This window comes from Onychostruthus taczanowskii, unplaced genomic scaffold (genome assembly GCF_017590055.1).
Source record: "Onychostruthus taczanowskii isolate IOZ18803 unplaced genomic scaffold, ASM1759005v1 scaffold52, whole genome shotgun sequence".
In the NCBI taxonomy this organism is placed as follows: Eukaryota; Metazoa; Chordata; class Aves; order Passeriformes; family Passeridae; genus Onychostruthus; species Onychostruthus taczanowskii.
Genome location: NW_024502791.1, coordinates 2,820,543 through 2,836,717, shown reverse-complemented (window position 1 = coordinate 2,836,717; position 16,175 = coordinate 2,820,543). Strand labels below are relative to the sequence as shown.

The window sequence follows — 16,175 nt, the reverse complement described above, 5'->3', positions numbered from 1 at the left end:
TACTTTCTGAATTCTCCAAAGGCAACCACAAATTGAACTAGTCTTCAAAATGAAGAATTAAATAGCTGCATCAATTAATTAGATGGTTTCTTAAGAGTTGATTTTCAGTTCACAGCTTCCAGTGGTGACTACAAATGCCCAAAGGGAGAATTTGCACAAACAACATCACCAAATGCAGAGTGTATGCTTGCAATGTTCAGTTTTCTGCAGAGAGGGCTCATTCACAGTCATTGTAAATGGCACATAGGTACTTACTTTTCTTAAGTGTGTTTGAAAATAATCACCTTTTAGTTATAGGTAGCATTAAGTCAAAATTAGTGAATTCTTTCTGCAAATTCTACTTGTCTACGTTAAGTAGAATGTAGTTGCATCTAGGCTTGGGAATTTTGACTAATAATGTTGAATTATCTTCTAATTTAGAAGTCGTATACATTGTTGGCAACTTAATTGTAGTGTACTCATCATGCCAACCACCTTTTTCTACTCTGCAGCTAATTGCACTCAGCTCTTGTTTCACTCTCACTGACTTGACTGTGCAGTATTAATATACTCTGAACAAACTTTGCAGTGGGATTTATAGATCCTACCAGTATATGGCCATACTCCTCTGGCTTCTTGTGCACCAGCAGAGCACGGGAAACTGAGCAGTCCTTGACTTAGGACAAGCATTACTCAGTAACAACTAAAACATCAGTATGTTATCAACATAATTCTCATACTAAGTTCAAAATACCACACTGTACAAGTTACTATGAAGAAAATTAATTCTATCCCAGCTGAATCTAGGACACAGCTTTACTACATTCACACTTTCACAAGTTCATCACTTCAGCAGAGAAATGTCAGCTATTTGAGGTCATTGCTATGTTTTCATACTGACAGTATTTCAGCTGATGCTTGCACAGAAAAATATGTGCTTCTTTTGGAATTAATTTAACTATATGATAGTTTTATGGTTTTGACTAATCTTTCATTATTGAATCAGTAAGCATTTCAGACTTAGTCCAGTTTTCCATCAAACAAAGCAGATTCAGTTACAGTGGAAGTACAAGAAACACTCCTCTTATCTGTTGGAGGTCACTGAAAGGATAGGCTTCACAATGCCCTCTTTCTTTTGAACCATTATAGATTGTTTTGTCAGAGCAATGTACTATATATAGAAGATGGCAAATTCTAGTTATGGTGTAACTTGCATGACAAAAACCCTTATAAAAACTATTAGTGAATTGATGTGGTTACCTCATTTCTATTTTAGTTACGACTCATCTAAAATAATAATAATTTTACAAATACTAATATGAATGAAAACAATATGTTAAATGTTAATAGCTTGAAAAATTATTATTCTTGGTAATTTTTATTCAGAGCAATTTTAGGAGGTATGAAGAGTGCCAAAATGAATTAACAGGGGTTAAAATATAAAATGTAGTCTTTTTATAAATTCTTTTCTAGAAAGAATAAGTACGATCTAAGTAAATGCAAATATTTTTGTAAAAAGAAATAACATTTAGGTGTGGTTCTTTCAGTAAGCATACTGTGCGTATGCTATAAGTGTCAGTTTTATCTTGGTCATAAACCTCTTTCTAGCAATCTTCTTAAAATACATTGCTCACTTTCCAAAAAATTAAGTATATAGGAAATCTTTGAAGTATAGTGAAAAATACCTTTTTATGTAACTGAAACCTATAAGCAACATAGAGTAGAAAGTTTAGGTAATATAACAATTCCATACTTTTTATGCAATCTCGTTTTCAAATTCAGAATTTTCTTTTTCACCAGATTATTTTATTGGTCCACTGAAACTATTTGAAAAAGCTTGTGAAACAGCATTTTTCTTTTTGATTTAATCCTCCCTAATGCATGGAACACAAGACTGTAGGGATTTCAGCTGATCTTCCTTACAGTCCATCCAATTATGGATACCAAACAAAATTGTCCTTTAATTCCCTTTTCTTGAAAAGGAACATTTCCTGGATATACAACAACATCTATGTGTTTTCTCTGGAATCCCAATAAATTTTTTTGTGTGTTGCAGCTGGAGTGATTAAGAACATGAATTCAATTTTATTGCATGTTCCTTAGTTAAATGTTGCTGCTTTACAGAGCTAGCACTTGCAACCTAAATTGTTTTGTTTTGGTATTATTAATAGAATTAGAATAATGGCTACTTTAATCGTGTGTCTTCTGCTATTCAGTGATAATACAGGAATTAAAACAAAGCTAAACACATTTCAATTCAGGCAAGTTTAAGCAAATTTCTGAGTTTTCATTGACTTTCACGTTGAAAACTATAGAACAGTAGGTCTAAGTCTTCATATTATTAAGGAAAGAGATGGCATCTAATTTATGGCTAAGGACTGCACTGAAATCATCAAATATGGGTGTTTGCTAGAGTTATGCACATTGTTGATGTATTATAACTTAATTTAAACATGATTATGGGAAAGGAAGATAAAAGTGATTTCTTTCTGGAAGGGGATTAGCTGTGTAGAGCTTTTTTCATGTGCATTTATATGCACATATTTGCTTACATGTGTACATCCACACACAGTTACACATGTTGCAATGATTCAGTAAAGAGTTAAGAATAATAGTTATTTAAATCTAGGTGATATGAATACATTTTTCTTTCTTTGATTAAATGAACAGAATTCCAAACAACAGGTATATATTGCCTGCCTTTATGGCCTTTCCTAACATAGGGCATCCACAGTCCTTTCTACGTCATTTTAACTAGCTGAAATTCACGACAATAATTTTCCTCCACTCTGTTTGAAGTGTCAAATGCCTCATTTGAGCTTTCTTCAGCTGCCAAATTAGAACTTCTTGTTACATCTATAAAGGCAGCTGGAGAGCCTTGGCCATAGGGATGAGCCAGGTACAGTGTTATGGCAGCCAGACTGCACCAGTGATGGAACCCTTTTTTTGGACATGAAATGACTCAAGTCTTGCACACTGGGTGAGACTCAAAGCCAAGTTTCCCAACCAGTCTTAGGTGAAATGCTGAAAGGAAATTTTACTTTACTAATGCTCTCTTGAGATGGTAATAAACTGTTGACTTGACCGAATTGTGAAATTATAGTAGCTTTCATGGGATAGGAAAACAAGAGTTTTAGAGTTCTATTAAAATGGCTGCATAAATAAGAGATATCACTGAGATAATGACTATTAAATCCTGTATTAGTCTGGTTTGAGCTGGAAATTTCCAGAAGGTTGAGCATGTGCTCTGTGAAAGAGGTCATACAACTGATAATGTGCTGTGTGATTTCTGAAAACTGAGCCCTTTTCCAAATTTAAATGGGGTGAAAAGGTATGTGACAGATGGAGCAATTGCAAATAAAATGCAAAGAAATTGCATCAGATTAAGCAGTTGTGGATGATTTTTTGCTGCCATTAGAGGCTTCAGAGTGAATACTTAATATGAAAGCGTGGTAAACTGCATGCATGGGACCTGCCTATATTACATATATGTGATTCATGTTATCTGAATGGAGGAAGATGTAGCATAAATTGTCAATACAACTGGGACAACTTACAAAACCAGAAAATTTGCTTCTGAATGAGATTTTTGTTCATTATCCAAAAGAAATGTGAGCCAGAGGACATGCTTACAGCAGGGTGACTTCTTCATTTGTGATAGATTTGTGCATGGCACTGAGAACAAATCTGGGAATACAAGGTGACTGTACATCCATAGACAAATGGAATCAACTACTTTTTAATAGTTTATTAACACATCAATCAGCTTTTCAAAATCAAAACCTTTTAGAAATGTTTGCTGATTTAGTGTTTACAACTGCATTGCTTGCAGTGCTTCTTTCAGGTGAAGAAAAAATAGCCCCCATTAAACCTTTCTTTATTATGACCATATTGCCATATTGGCTAGAGCTGTTTTAAAACAGCTTATATATATATATATATATATATATGAAAAAGAAGCAGTTTCTGGCAGACAAAAATCCTTTGCAAAAGAGGTTTGACAGAGTTCAGTAATACATTGCACCATGCTCTTTTCACAGTGAATGGAATTGTAGGACAAGTGGAAAGAGGTCACCTGGCCTTTAGTATACGCATTACAAAGTCACATCTTATTCTAGTAATTTTCATTAACAGTAAGATATTTTTCTAAATTACAATAACCTTTATACAAATGTATTCTTCAATAGAGCTATGCTATCTACAGCATATTTAACATATGTAATTAAGTTGTTCCTAGCCTTGACCATTTGGGAAAAAAATTTCCATCCTATTTATATTTTGAAGCATTTTTCTGTTACTTTTCAGTATCATGAAAAGTGAAGTACAAACTTCACAAACCAGGAACTCCGGTCAAACACCAGGTTAGTCAATAGAGATGCTCAGGGAATTCACTCTTTAATGCACTAGGTTATTACTACTACTGCTGGATCCTGGGTTGCTGTTGAAATTTACTTTCGTGTTTAATGTGGGATGAATGAGTAAACAGTTCCTAGACTGCAGAAGGGCCAAATCCTATAATACAGTAGTTATGTTTACTTGGTGTATGGGAACTGAAGGTTAAAATTGCTGCTCCTGTAATTTGGGATGAGGAGAATATGAGATATGGGGAAAAAATTGGCTCAACCCTGAACACTTGCAAAAGAAGCCCCAAAGCAGAGGGAAGTGTTGATCTGTGGGAAAATCAGCTGTTGCAGGCAGGCAATTTTTTCTGAGGAATGGGAGTTTCTGAGTTATGATTCCATTCAGTCTCCAAGATTAATGCAGCCTTAAACTAACCTTAGAGGCATAGCGACTTTTTTATCTTATGACTGGGATTACCATCATTTTTTAGAAGTTTAAGGACAAATGAATTGACATTTTTAATAAAAAAAATACACAACATGGTTGGAAAATTCAAATTTTTGCTCTCTGTATGAGATAGACTTAGGAGAACAGATGTCATTGTTGGAATTATTTCAGTAGCTCCAAAACCACCTAAAATACTTAGGAGCATTGCTTAAAAAATTACATGAATCTTTCAAAAATATAAGCTTCCAGAAACATACTATTTCACGCTAACAGTATCAGAAATAGTGTGGCCAGCAGGATCAGGGCAGTGATGGTCCCCCTGTACTCAGCACTGGTGAGGCTGTGCCTCAAATCCTGTGCTTGTTTCTGGGTCCCTGACTGCAAGGAGAACATTGAAGCACCGCAGTGCTCTGTTGTTGGAGGACAGCAGGGGTGGTGAAACATCTGGCCACAAGTCTGAGGAGCAAGTGAAGGAGCTGGAGTTGTTTAATTTAAAGAATATGAATCTCAGGGGACATTTTATCACTCTCTACAACTACCTGAAAGGAGTTTGCAGCCAGCTGGGCGTTGGTCTCTTTTAAAAGTAGCAAGGCATAGGGTGAGAGGAGGTGGCCTCAGGTTTCACCAGCAGGGGTTTAAATTGGATATTGGGAAAAACTTGTTCATGGAAGTGATGGTCAGGCATTAGAACAGTCTGTCCAGGGAAGTCATTGAGTCACCATCCCTGGAGGTATTTAAATGATGTAGATGTGGTACTTAGGGCCACAGTTGGACTTGATCTTTTGCAGCCTTAATGACTGCATGATTTTATGGCTGGTATGCACAGTATGAAAAAAGTACAATGTGATAGGAGCACAGAAACTTGGTTTGAAAACTCATTGATGTAATCCATCTTACGAGATCTCAAAATGAATATAAAATCCTCTCAAACCCAAGAACTTAGTTGCAAAAGTGTATTCCAGTCAAAAATAGGAAAATGATTGTTTCACAACATATAGGAGAAATAGAATTCCCACTTACATTGTAAATAAACACATACTAAGTTACAATAATTTCTTCTGAAAATATATTAAAATGTGATATTTTACATCTTTAAAGAACATAAAAAAGGAATAAAGGGTGTTTCAAATATTACAGATAACCTTATGTCACATACCTGTTAGGTGATACATCTAATAGCTTGATGTAACCATGTTTTCCAAATTCTCATTACAATTGCATTGTTTTTTCCAGAAGTACACTGAGCCAGTGTCACACTGGGAACCACACTAAAGAGAAAATCCTTGCAATATGTTACTGATATGTGTATTGAAGATTTTGGGGTGACATAGTATCCAAATCAAAATATTCTGGGACACAACTACTTCTTTCACTCAAAAATACTTGAAATAGGGATTACAGTCCTAATAATTGTACACACAGTTTTTGTCTACAGGTACTGCATATATCACAGTATTTTTGATATTTTTTTAATTCATAGGAATAAAAATATGTGGTATTTGATTTTATATTTACCATATGATGATCATATTTTTTATCAAACAATTAAAAGACTACCTCCCTGGGGAAGCTAGTATTGAAATTTGTTATGTACATTCATACTTGTGTCTATATGTATTCATTGCCTATAAATAACTATTTCTTATAAATATTTTACATAAATCAAAAATAGTTTAAGGGCAAGGTTGAGTATTTCGTTTGTTTCAATACAAAATTAACTATATTTGTGTATCACCTGGGAAAGTATTGCACCATCATTGGGCTATAAGTAATTTGGAACAATATTGAATAAAAGAACAAAACATGGAGGGTGGCTGAGATTATGACCCTGTATCTATTACTTCTGAAAGAAAATAGAGATTGAAGAACATCTATATTTCATTGACAGAGATATTTTACCTAGTTAATTATGTACTGGATATATATAATGAATCCACTGGTGTACTGCATAAACAATATCTTTTGTACAACAGCATTGAAGATGGACACTTTAAGTGGAGATAGAGTATCAGTCACTGCTTTTCACATTTTTGCTCACTAATCATCATCACTGCATACATAGTGGCAGTGCTTCCAGAAAATGCCTGTAGAAATTGTGTCTCTGGAAGACAAATAAACTAGTGCACTGATCCCAAAACTGTATATACTTTAAAAGTTTAAATACTTTAGTAATAGTAAAGACATTCTGTTTTACAATCATGGATTAAGATTTAATTGGTGCCTTGGATTTTGAGGGATATAAATATAGTCAACAGTATAATTTAAATAGCAAAATAAAAGAAGTTAATAATATTTATTTAAATATGATGTATCTGTTACAAATTTAGACTTCATACATAAACAAGTTAAAGTATACTGTTCTTTTTCAGCATGTACTGAAAAGACACTTCAAAATAAAGAAAATCCAAGAAAATAATTATTAGCATGCTTAGATAATTTTATTTCTTTAGCAGCTATGTTAATTTCTAAGCTAAATTATAAATTGAGTTTCCTATTCCTGTTTCACTCCTTATCAAGTAACTGTTTACATTACAGAGGGCTACTTGCTATGGGAGTAAGCATAGTATAATGGAATGCTGGGTGCAAGGATTGCTTGGTGTATTTTTATTTTTTTAGTCAGAAAACAGAAGTATTGCCCAAGGATGAGGACGTTGAAAAGTATGCTTATTTCCTTTTACTCCCATAAGCACAGGCTGTGACACGTCTGAGCATAAATGTTCATGTGTGTGTGCATGTCTCTGTGTGTGTGTGCATGTGTACACCTGAAAAGTGTTTTAAGAAAGCCTATTGAATACAAATTAAAACATATTTTTCACTAAATCTTTCAATAAAGAAATGCAAGTTCTTTATCATGGTAAGTAAATATTTTCAGTCAATTTCTAGGTTTTTCTAAAGAGCAGAAGATGTAGTATATTTTCAACCAAGGTTGGTTTTGGACCAATTTCATGAATAAAGATTGACTCAACTCTATTTCACTTTTGTTTACAGTCTTGTTTTAAACAGCTTTTTGGTCATATGGGAAGCAATATTAACTTTTAAGGAGGTGTTTATGGTTTGTCTTGGTCAAATCAAGTTGTGTAAAGCTCAAACGATCATTTTATTTACATTATTTCCATCCAAAATTCAGGTTGTGGCTATTTCTTAATAAATTTTAATGAGGATGAATAAAATGTTGTTATTGAAGAAAGTAACTCAAGGCATTATTTCCTCAAGGTTACAGAACAGAATAAAAAAAATTGCATTTCTTGTGTAAAAACATAATTTTGTAATTTTTAACATACTTTTTTGGTTTATATTATTCTTTTTTAATAGCACATTAATTTGGGTTTTTTTTTGAAGAAATCACTTTTAACTAAAGTACTGCATTGTCACAGAATATGATACATTTTTTCAAATATTTTCAATTTGTTCTTCTTGACATTTTATGTTTATGTGCAGTTTGCATCTTTTTTGTTTTTCACTTTCAAATGTAACAGATTTTGACATTTTTGTTACATTTTTTGTACTAGTGGTTTTTTTTTTTATTTTTGAGAACCTGCTGGTTTTGAATTCTCTTTTTTCCCTTTATTCCCCTCCTCAATATGATCCCAGGAGCCAACACAAAGAAAAGCGCAGATGATATAACCAGTAATGATCGTGGTGAAGATGAAGGTATTTTTTGTTTTTTCAAAGCCTGACCCTGATGCATGAACATAAACTTTTCAATTTTTGTTATACTAAGAATGATTATTGTTATTATTATTGCTGTTATTTCAACATGATTTTTAGTCCCTTATTTGCAGAAGCTCACATCAGTGTGCTTCTTTATTTTCTTCTTTAGAATTTGCTTTGATTGTTTTTCTTTTTAAAATCTAAATTAGCATATAGATGACTGCAGTTCCTCCGTGACATAGGTGTAAAGTTCATTCCTAAATATGTGTGAAGTGAGTAACATAAATGTTATTTGAAACCACATATTTTTTCCCCTCTATTCTTTCTAGGCTGAGAAAATGGAATTTAAAAACATGCATGTGCTCTTTTCCCTCCTACACATTTTGTATATTCACTTGTTCGAAATTCATGAAACAGCTCACATATATCCTTCCTTTCACTTCCACTGTTTCCCCAGTGCACATGCTGTACATTGATACAGTTGAATTGTGCTTTGTCTTTGCTATTTTTATTTACTTATTTATATTTTTTTCTCACAGGATGTGGTTTATTTCAGGACACAAAAATAAAGGAAGCTGTTGATACTGCTTTATTGGGTTTTTTCCTGTAATCAGCTAGCCTCTGAGACACATTCATTCTGACTCTGACCACATTCCCACTGAAATCAGTAACAATCATTTTCATTGACTTCTTTCAAAGTTGGACTGGGTTTCCTGAATAAAATGTAAAAGTTCACAGTGAAGTACCCCAAAAAAGTTTTAGATGGAAGTGATTTTTTTTTCTTGTCTTGATGCAACAAATCTATTTAGGATGCACCAAAATAGAAAGAAGTCATGAAATCTTCCTCTATTCTCACCCTTCTTTTTTATTAAAGTTACATTGTCAGTTTACATGTATTTACCAAATTAAGAAAAAAGACATTTTCACATTAAATGAGAAGATAAAAATCCTGGATAGTTTATTGGTCTGGCTTCAAAGTGGCATGTCTTTCAGGCTTGGCCAATCCAAAGTGTTATTCTATGTATTTTTTCCCGTTTTTTTCCCATCTGACAAAATTTCAAATGACTTTGAAACATATGTCCTCTCTATTTCACTTAGAATCATACACAGTGCAGTGAGGATACTATCACTTCTTTTCCTGGAGTTCAGGTTTATTGTACTACTCCGTCTGTATACAAAATACCATATTAAAAACCTCAGGTCTTTGATTCATGCTGATTGCCCTCTACTCCACCACCTTCAGTGCTGAATTACACTCTTTCTTACAACACAGAAATACCGCACAGAGTGCTCTAAAATTACTCCGTTGCTTTCTGATTATCAGCTTCCTATTTCTGTTCAATATACGCTTTTTTTCAAACAATGGTAGTATCATTTCTATACCAAATTCTGAAGTTAATTTTAAAATAAAGGACAAATAACAGGCAAAACCAAAGTTGCTTTAAAAATAAAGATAAATACTAGATTATGAACACGTTACTATTCAACCTTTTTTAAAATTTATAAAATGTTAGTATTTCATGATTAACAAAGATATCCACTTTGGATCTAAGCATACAGAGCATCAAGCTAATTTCTTTTATGTTGAAAATAATAATGTTCCCATTGAAAAGGAAGGGGAAACCTTCTATTGACTTCATCAGTGAAAGATTCAACCCTGAGGTAGAATAAGGTAATAAGAAAAGATTAAAGGCAAAAAAAAAACGTGCCATGAGATTTTGGGAAGAGAAGGGAAAGGTAATTCAGCAACACAAATAATTACATTAAATAATTGCTGGTTTCAGGTTTTTTGAGGTCTTAGCTGTGCCTTTAGAGAAGAAGCACTTTTATATACTTTGTTGAAAATGCTGACAATTAAAAAAATACATTGACTAGAATGCACCTCATTGCTTTAAATGATCTGTTTAATTGCTGTACTACTCTTAAAGTCATAACAATTAAAAAGATCTTATCACAAAAACTTTTGTTCTTCTGCTCAAGTATACAATGTTTAAAATACAACATATAAGGATATATCTTTTTGTGGAAAGGAGGCAGAATCAATGACAAGCCTTAACTCTGACAAGTAGACAGGTGTACATTGCAGCCTGGACATTCCTGAATTCAGCTGGAAATTTGTGATATTTAAGGTATACACATGAGTAAAACAAAAGTGGGACACAGGAATGGGATAGTTAAAATATACATTTAAATATGCTCTAATTATTTCCACATATATAAAACATTGACTATCTGGTACCTGATTTTTGATCACATTTTTTATCTCAGTATTTCCTAATCAGCCTGAGGAGAGGGAGGATGTTTGGAAGATTTTCAAATGTAGATCCCTCACCTGTAGATATTTAGCTCAGCTTTTTCTTTGTCCACCTCCCTTCTCCACTCTTCAGTATATTCCTATCTAAAAGATTTTTTTCAAAACCTGCTTGAATAATCAGAGACTCTGCTTTTCCTTGTATGTTATGCTACATGCTTGAAAGAAGTGCTCTGATTCCATGCAGATAGACTGAATTATTTATAGAAGATTTGTATATCTAATGGTAGTTTGCTGAATTGCCTTCTACTTTATAGAGGAGCTTAACCTATCTTCACACTGTTTTTGTAGAGAACATAAGTTCCAGATTTAGGTATTCTGAATCATCACTGGCATCAAGAGCCGAACTTTTTAGATTAACCTACTCCCAAATATACCCCAATCACTGATTAGCACACCTTTAGAACTCACTATTAAATATGTAATATCAATTTCATTTAACTTTCTTTTAGAATTCTTTAAAATGTTTTCAATTTCATTGAACTTTCTTTTAAAGACCCAGCTGTTTATCTTTTTAAAAGTAGCCAGGAATTTTCTACCTATACAAAAGATCAGCAATACCATTAACTCAAGGTTATTCTTTGAGGCTTAGCTGCTGCCAGACCAGGAAAAGTGCAACACAAAAGACATAATTTGATTTAAATACAAAAAACGGTGGGACATAAATTCACATAAATCCTCTCTGTTAACTCCTAGGCTGTTTAAAAGAAGGAACAGTCTACTGTGTTATCTTCTACCAGAACAGTCAAATTTTTGCTATTATCTCTTATTGAACTACTTGGAATATAATTTCCTATAAGAAATGGGAAAGTATGGATTATTCCTATAATTTTATTACTAGATGCACAGATATTTCTAAATTGGTATATATTTGAATCCGAGTGTTCTAAAGAAACCAAGATTATTTCATAATTTGGTTTTTTAGGTTTTAAGACATTTTTACTAAAATTAAATTTCCTGTAATACTGAATGCATTTGAAGTGAGACCATTTTAGAGGAAATATTATTTGAAATTTTAAATTATAAATATTAGGCTTGTAGGATGGTCCTGAACTGTGTAAGCTAGTGGGTATAGAGGTGGTGACATTGAAAACATAGGAAGTAATTAAGACTGTTGTAAACACTATTAAAAATTACTAATGCCATTTTCCTTATGTTTTTATTGCTTTATTGTGTTTTCCTTACTTGCATTTTTTCAGACATTCATGATCAGAACAGCAAGAAACCCGTTATGGTCTACATCCATGGTGGATCTTACATGGAGGGTACTGGAAATATGATTGATGGCAGCATTCTCGCAAGTTATGGAAATGTCATTGTTGTCACTATCAATTACAGGCTGGGAGTTTTAGGTAAGTGACTCTTTTCTTCATAGAAATATTTGCAAAGAAATATTTGATTACTGGATTTTTCCACTGATCAGTCATAGATATTTGGCTCAGTTTTGATTTTAAAACTGAACAATCTCCGTGATGGATTTTGAATTGTCCATATTTTAATGGAAACTGGGCTAAACTACGTTATTTTTGACAACTGCCTTCACCTTAAAAAGAAATTGACTGGAAATGTATAATGTTTTGATAACTGGTATCTTTTTCTTAAATAATTTCTATTCTATGTTAAGAAAAAGAAGAAGAAAGTCAATCAAGAATGGGTCCTCACAGTTTTTAAACAGTTGGTAATGGCAAGAAAAAGGAAAATGTTATTTTTTATCTATATTTACTAATTTTGTGTGCAATTTGTTTCTTAGGGATACATACAAAAAATAAAGGCCATATACACACATATACAATCCATAATCATCGTGCATAGTATGTACCAAACTTTTGTCCAAAATAAGGCTTATTTATTTTTTGAGGTTCTGCTTTTCCATAGAAAAAATAAAACCTGAAAAATGGCAGAAAATGGCAGACATTAGAAATATTTGTTATCTTAGTGAAAAAGCTTATAGTTTGTATAGAACAGAATACAGAATGCTCAAATGCACATATTTCTGGCATTTTAGGTACACAGAGTAAGGTACAGTAATTTTCTTTGTGTGTCTTTTTACAAGGACTTTTGATCTTTTTTTCTTAATAGCAAAGCTGACCTATTTTCATGGTAGGTGCTGTTTTGGAACACAGAAGTCTTCTGTTGCTGTGTTATCTGTTCATGCTGTTCATGTTTTTCAACAACTTTATAGTTCATGAGAGTAATGAGAATTTTTTTACTTGTCCCCGATTTTGAGTATTCATTAAATATAAAAGAGTATTTCTTTCTATGATGAAAAGAGATTTAAATTTAAAGTCAGAGATATAAAAATATATATTGGTATATTTATGCATGCAGTCTTGGTACTCAGAAACACCCAAACAAACAAAAAAGCCCTGAATAAACAAACCAAACCAAACAAAAAAAACCAAAACCCACACAAAACAACAAAAACAAACAAAAAACCAACTAAACAAACAAAAGAGCAAGAAAGGAAGAACTGAAGACACAAGAAAACAAATTGCTGTTTTGCTCATTGTCAAACAACATGTATACCCAGAATCTTGTTAGTTATTTATCTGTAAAAAAGATTATTTAATGTGTCTCTTTAAAAAGTTTTCTCTTGGTTTTTGAAACTAACATTGTTGAAGGATACAAATAAGTGCAAACCACTATAAGTGGTGTAAAATGTTTCATTGTCCCTCTGTATTTTATAAATCTAAAGGGAAAAGTGCAATATTTGGCTTGGTGATCTCCTATTTTATGTATTGATATTGAAATCAAACAAAATAGAAGGGTCAGAATTCTACTTTTTTATAATTGTGCAATTCAGGCAAAAAAGGCACAAAACAGGGGCATTTATATGAGAAACAGAAAAGTAATACTAGCCAAGATTTTAAGTGGGTTAGGAAAAACACATATGTGTATTGACATTAAAGATTGCTTCTCAACAGTGGCAAATGTAACTTTCAAGACTATGGAATTTATTCTTTATTACAAAAGTCTATGTTTGAATTAGAAAAATGGAAGATATTCAGAAAATGTGTACACACTTAAAAATCAGAGGAAATCTGTATGAACATATTTATATTTTTTCCTTCTGGGTGAAATGTAAATGTGATCATTAAAATGTGGACATTGGAAGATATTAGGTGAATTCCATGTATTTTTTACTTGCTTCATGAGTTAAAAAACAGAAAAAGAAAACACACATTTCTTCAGAAAAACAGCCCTGTGTAAAACCAACATGACTATTCATAAGAGTTTAAAAAGTAGTGTCCTTTTATGACATATGGTTTGAATACTAACAATATTTGTATCCCTTTCTTCTAGTCTGGGTTACTGGAGGTCATATTTCTGTAATTCTGGTGCATTTCAATGGTGCTTGATTTGTAAGTGCATACACAAAATCACATACAAACCTGTTGTTAACGACAGAGATCCATAATTCTATTGCTATTATCTCACCCTGTAATGAAGGATTATAGATCTAATTGACCACAGTGCTGAATTGCTGGAGATGCTAAATTCCTCTGGAAAATTCACTTGAATTGACATGAATACTGGATCTTATACTCTCCATAAATGTTAGTACTGTTCTTGCGGCGCATTAAATTATTTTTCTTTCAGTCTATAGTGTGTCCTTAATAGCAGTAGATAGAAAAAAATATTAGGACCACACAGATAACCACTGGATGATCTTAGACAGACAAATCATAGAACCAAGAAATGGTTTGGGTTCAAAAGAATCTTCCAAGACCATCCAATCCAACCCTGATGCCATGGGAAGGGATGTCAGTTACATCAGGCTGCTCAAAGCTTGCTCCAACCTGATCTTGAACACTTCTAACAATGAAGAATCCTCAGCTTGTCTAGGCAACTTGTTCCAGTGTCTCCCCACCCTCATAATAAAAAATTTCTTTTGCCCCCTGTTCTGCCACTGTAGGCCTGGTTAAAAGTTTCCCCATCTTTCTTGTAGGCACCCTTTGTATATTGCAAGGCTATAATGAGGTCTCCTAGAAGCATTTTCTTCTCCAGGTTGAACAGTCCCAGTTCAGCTTTTCTGACCATTTTTGTGGCCCTCCTCTAGAGCTTCCTTAACAGGTCTGTGGCTTTCTTGTTCTGGAGTCCCCAGAGCAGGATGCAGCACTCCTGGTGGAGTCCTACAAGACCAGAGTAGAGGGACAGGATCACCTCCTTCAGCCTGCTGGCCCCACTGCTTTTGATGCAGCCCAGGATGTGGTTAGTTTTCTGGGCTGCAAGTGCATATTGCTGTCTCTTGTCCAGTATTTTCATCCACTGTTATCCCCAAGCCATCTCATTCATCTGTTGGTAAAATACTGGTGGTACAGTGGTAGTACAGGACCTTGCTCTTGGCTTTGTTGATTTACTTGAGGTTCTACTTTGTTGATCTACTTGAGGTTCCCACTGGTCCACTTTTCAAGCTTTTCAAAGTCCTTCTGCATGGCATCCCTTCCCTCTAGTACATCTATGGACATCATCTTTGTGTTATCCACACGCTTCCTGATGGTGCACTTAATCCCACTGTCTGTGTCCTTCATGAAGGTATTAAATAGTATTGGTCCCAGTATGAACCTTTAAGGGATACCACTGGGTATTGCTTTGCATTTGGATATTTATCTGTTGACTGTAAATTTTGAGTACATGGCCATTCAGCCAGTTCATTATCCATGTCATGGATTGACACTGGTACAGTGCTAGTGCCTTTATGAAAGGTGTATCCCTTAAAATGGTTGCTGTGAGATGTGACCTGGGAACAGAACAAAGCAGGCTCTAACTTGGGAATGGAGGGAAAAGACAACACTTTATTAATCTACACAGACACGAAAAGGAAGGGGAAAACTACATACACACAACAATCCACAATAGAATACTTTCAAAACACTCCTCCTCCTCCTCCCCCCAGTCCTCTAACATTCAAATCCCCTCTAATACATTAATTCTCAATCCAATACCCTCCTTTCACACAAGCACCCCCCAGTCCATCAGGAGAGAGAGAAGTCTCCCTCTTTCGCCATCGGCTTCCCCCTGGAAACACAGTAGAACTTCTGTGCTTCCATGTCACACACAGCAGCTGCTCGAAGAGAAAATCTGCCATGGTGACCGTCTCCCCTTCCATGTCCAGTGCTCTCACCACTGTCCATGGATCCAAACTACTCCTTAGGTTTTTTAAGAATGCTTTCCGCCCAGTTCCAAGACGTGGCCGCCTCTCACCATTTGGGACTCCTGTCCCCCCCATATTCACTCCCCTGGGGCCTGGGGCTCAGGAACGGAGATTCTTCGCTGAAGGCCGAGGGTTCACCACACCCTCCCCCTCAGTCTCTGTTCCTTCGACTTCTCCTCGCGGCCTTATCATTCCTGGCGCCTGGCCAGCCGCCTCCCCCAAGGAGCAGTCTCTGCATTAACGGAAGAAACTGGCTTCACCCGTGGCTATGTAAGAGAAAAGTCCGGCCCA

General features: G+C 34.4%; 1 protein-coding gene across 3 annotated transcripts in view; it reads left to right on the top strand.

Annotated features, from left to right (window-relative positions):
• NLGN4X (neuroligin 4 X-linked) overlaps positions 1-16,175 on the top strand; it is a 110,866-nt gene that overhangs the window by 34,157 nt on the left and 60,534 nt on the right. Inside the window, exons 2-3 of one of the 3 annotated variants that reach the window (XM_041416545.1) lie at positions 8,359-8,418; positions 11,929-12,081. The exons of 1 other annotated variant lie outside the window; for it this stretch is intronic. In XM_041416545.1, the coding sequence (XP_041272479.1) occupies positions 8,359-8,418; positions 11,929-12,081 (213 nt within the window). The remainder of the gene's footprint in view (positions 1-8,358; positions 8,419-11,928; positions 12,082-16,175) is intronic. One more of the 3 variants, XM_041416546.1, reaches the window with a different exon arrangement.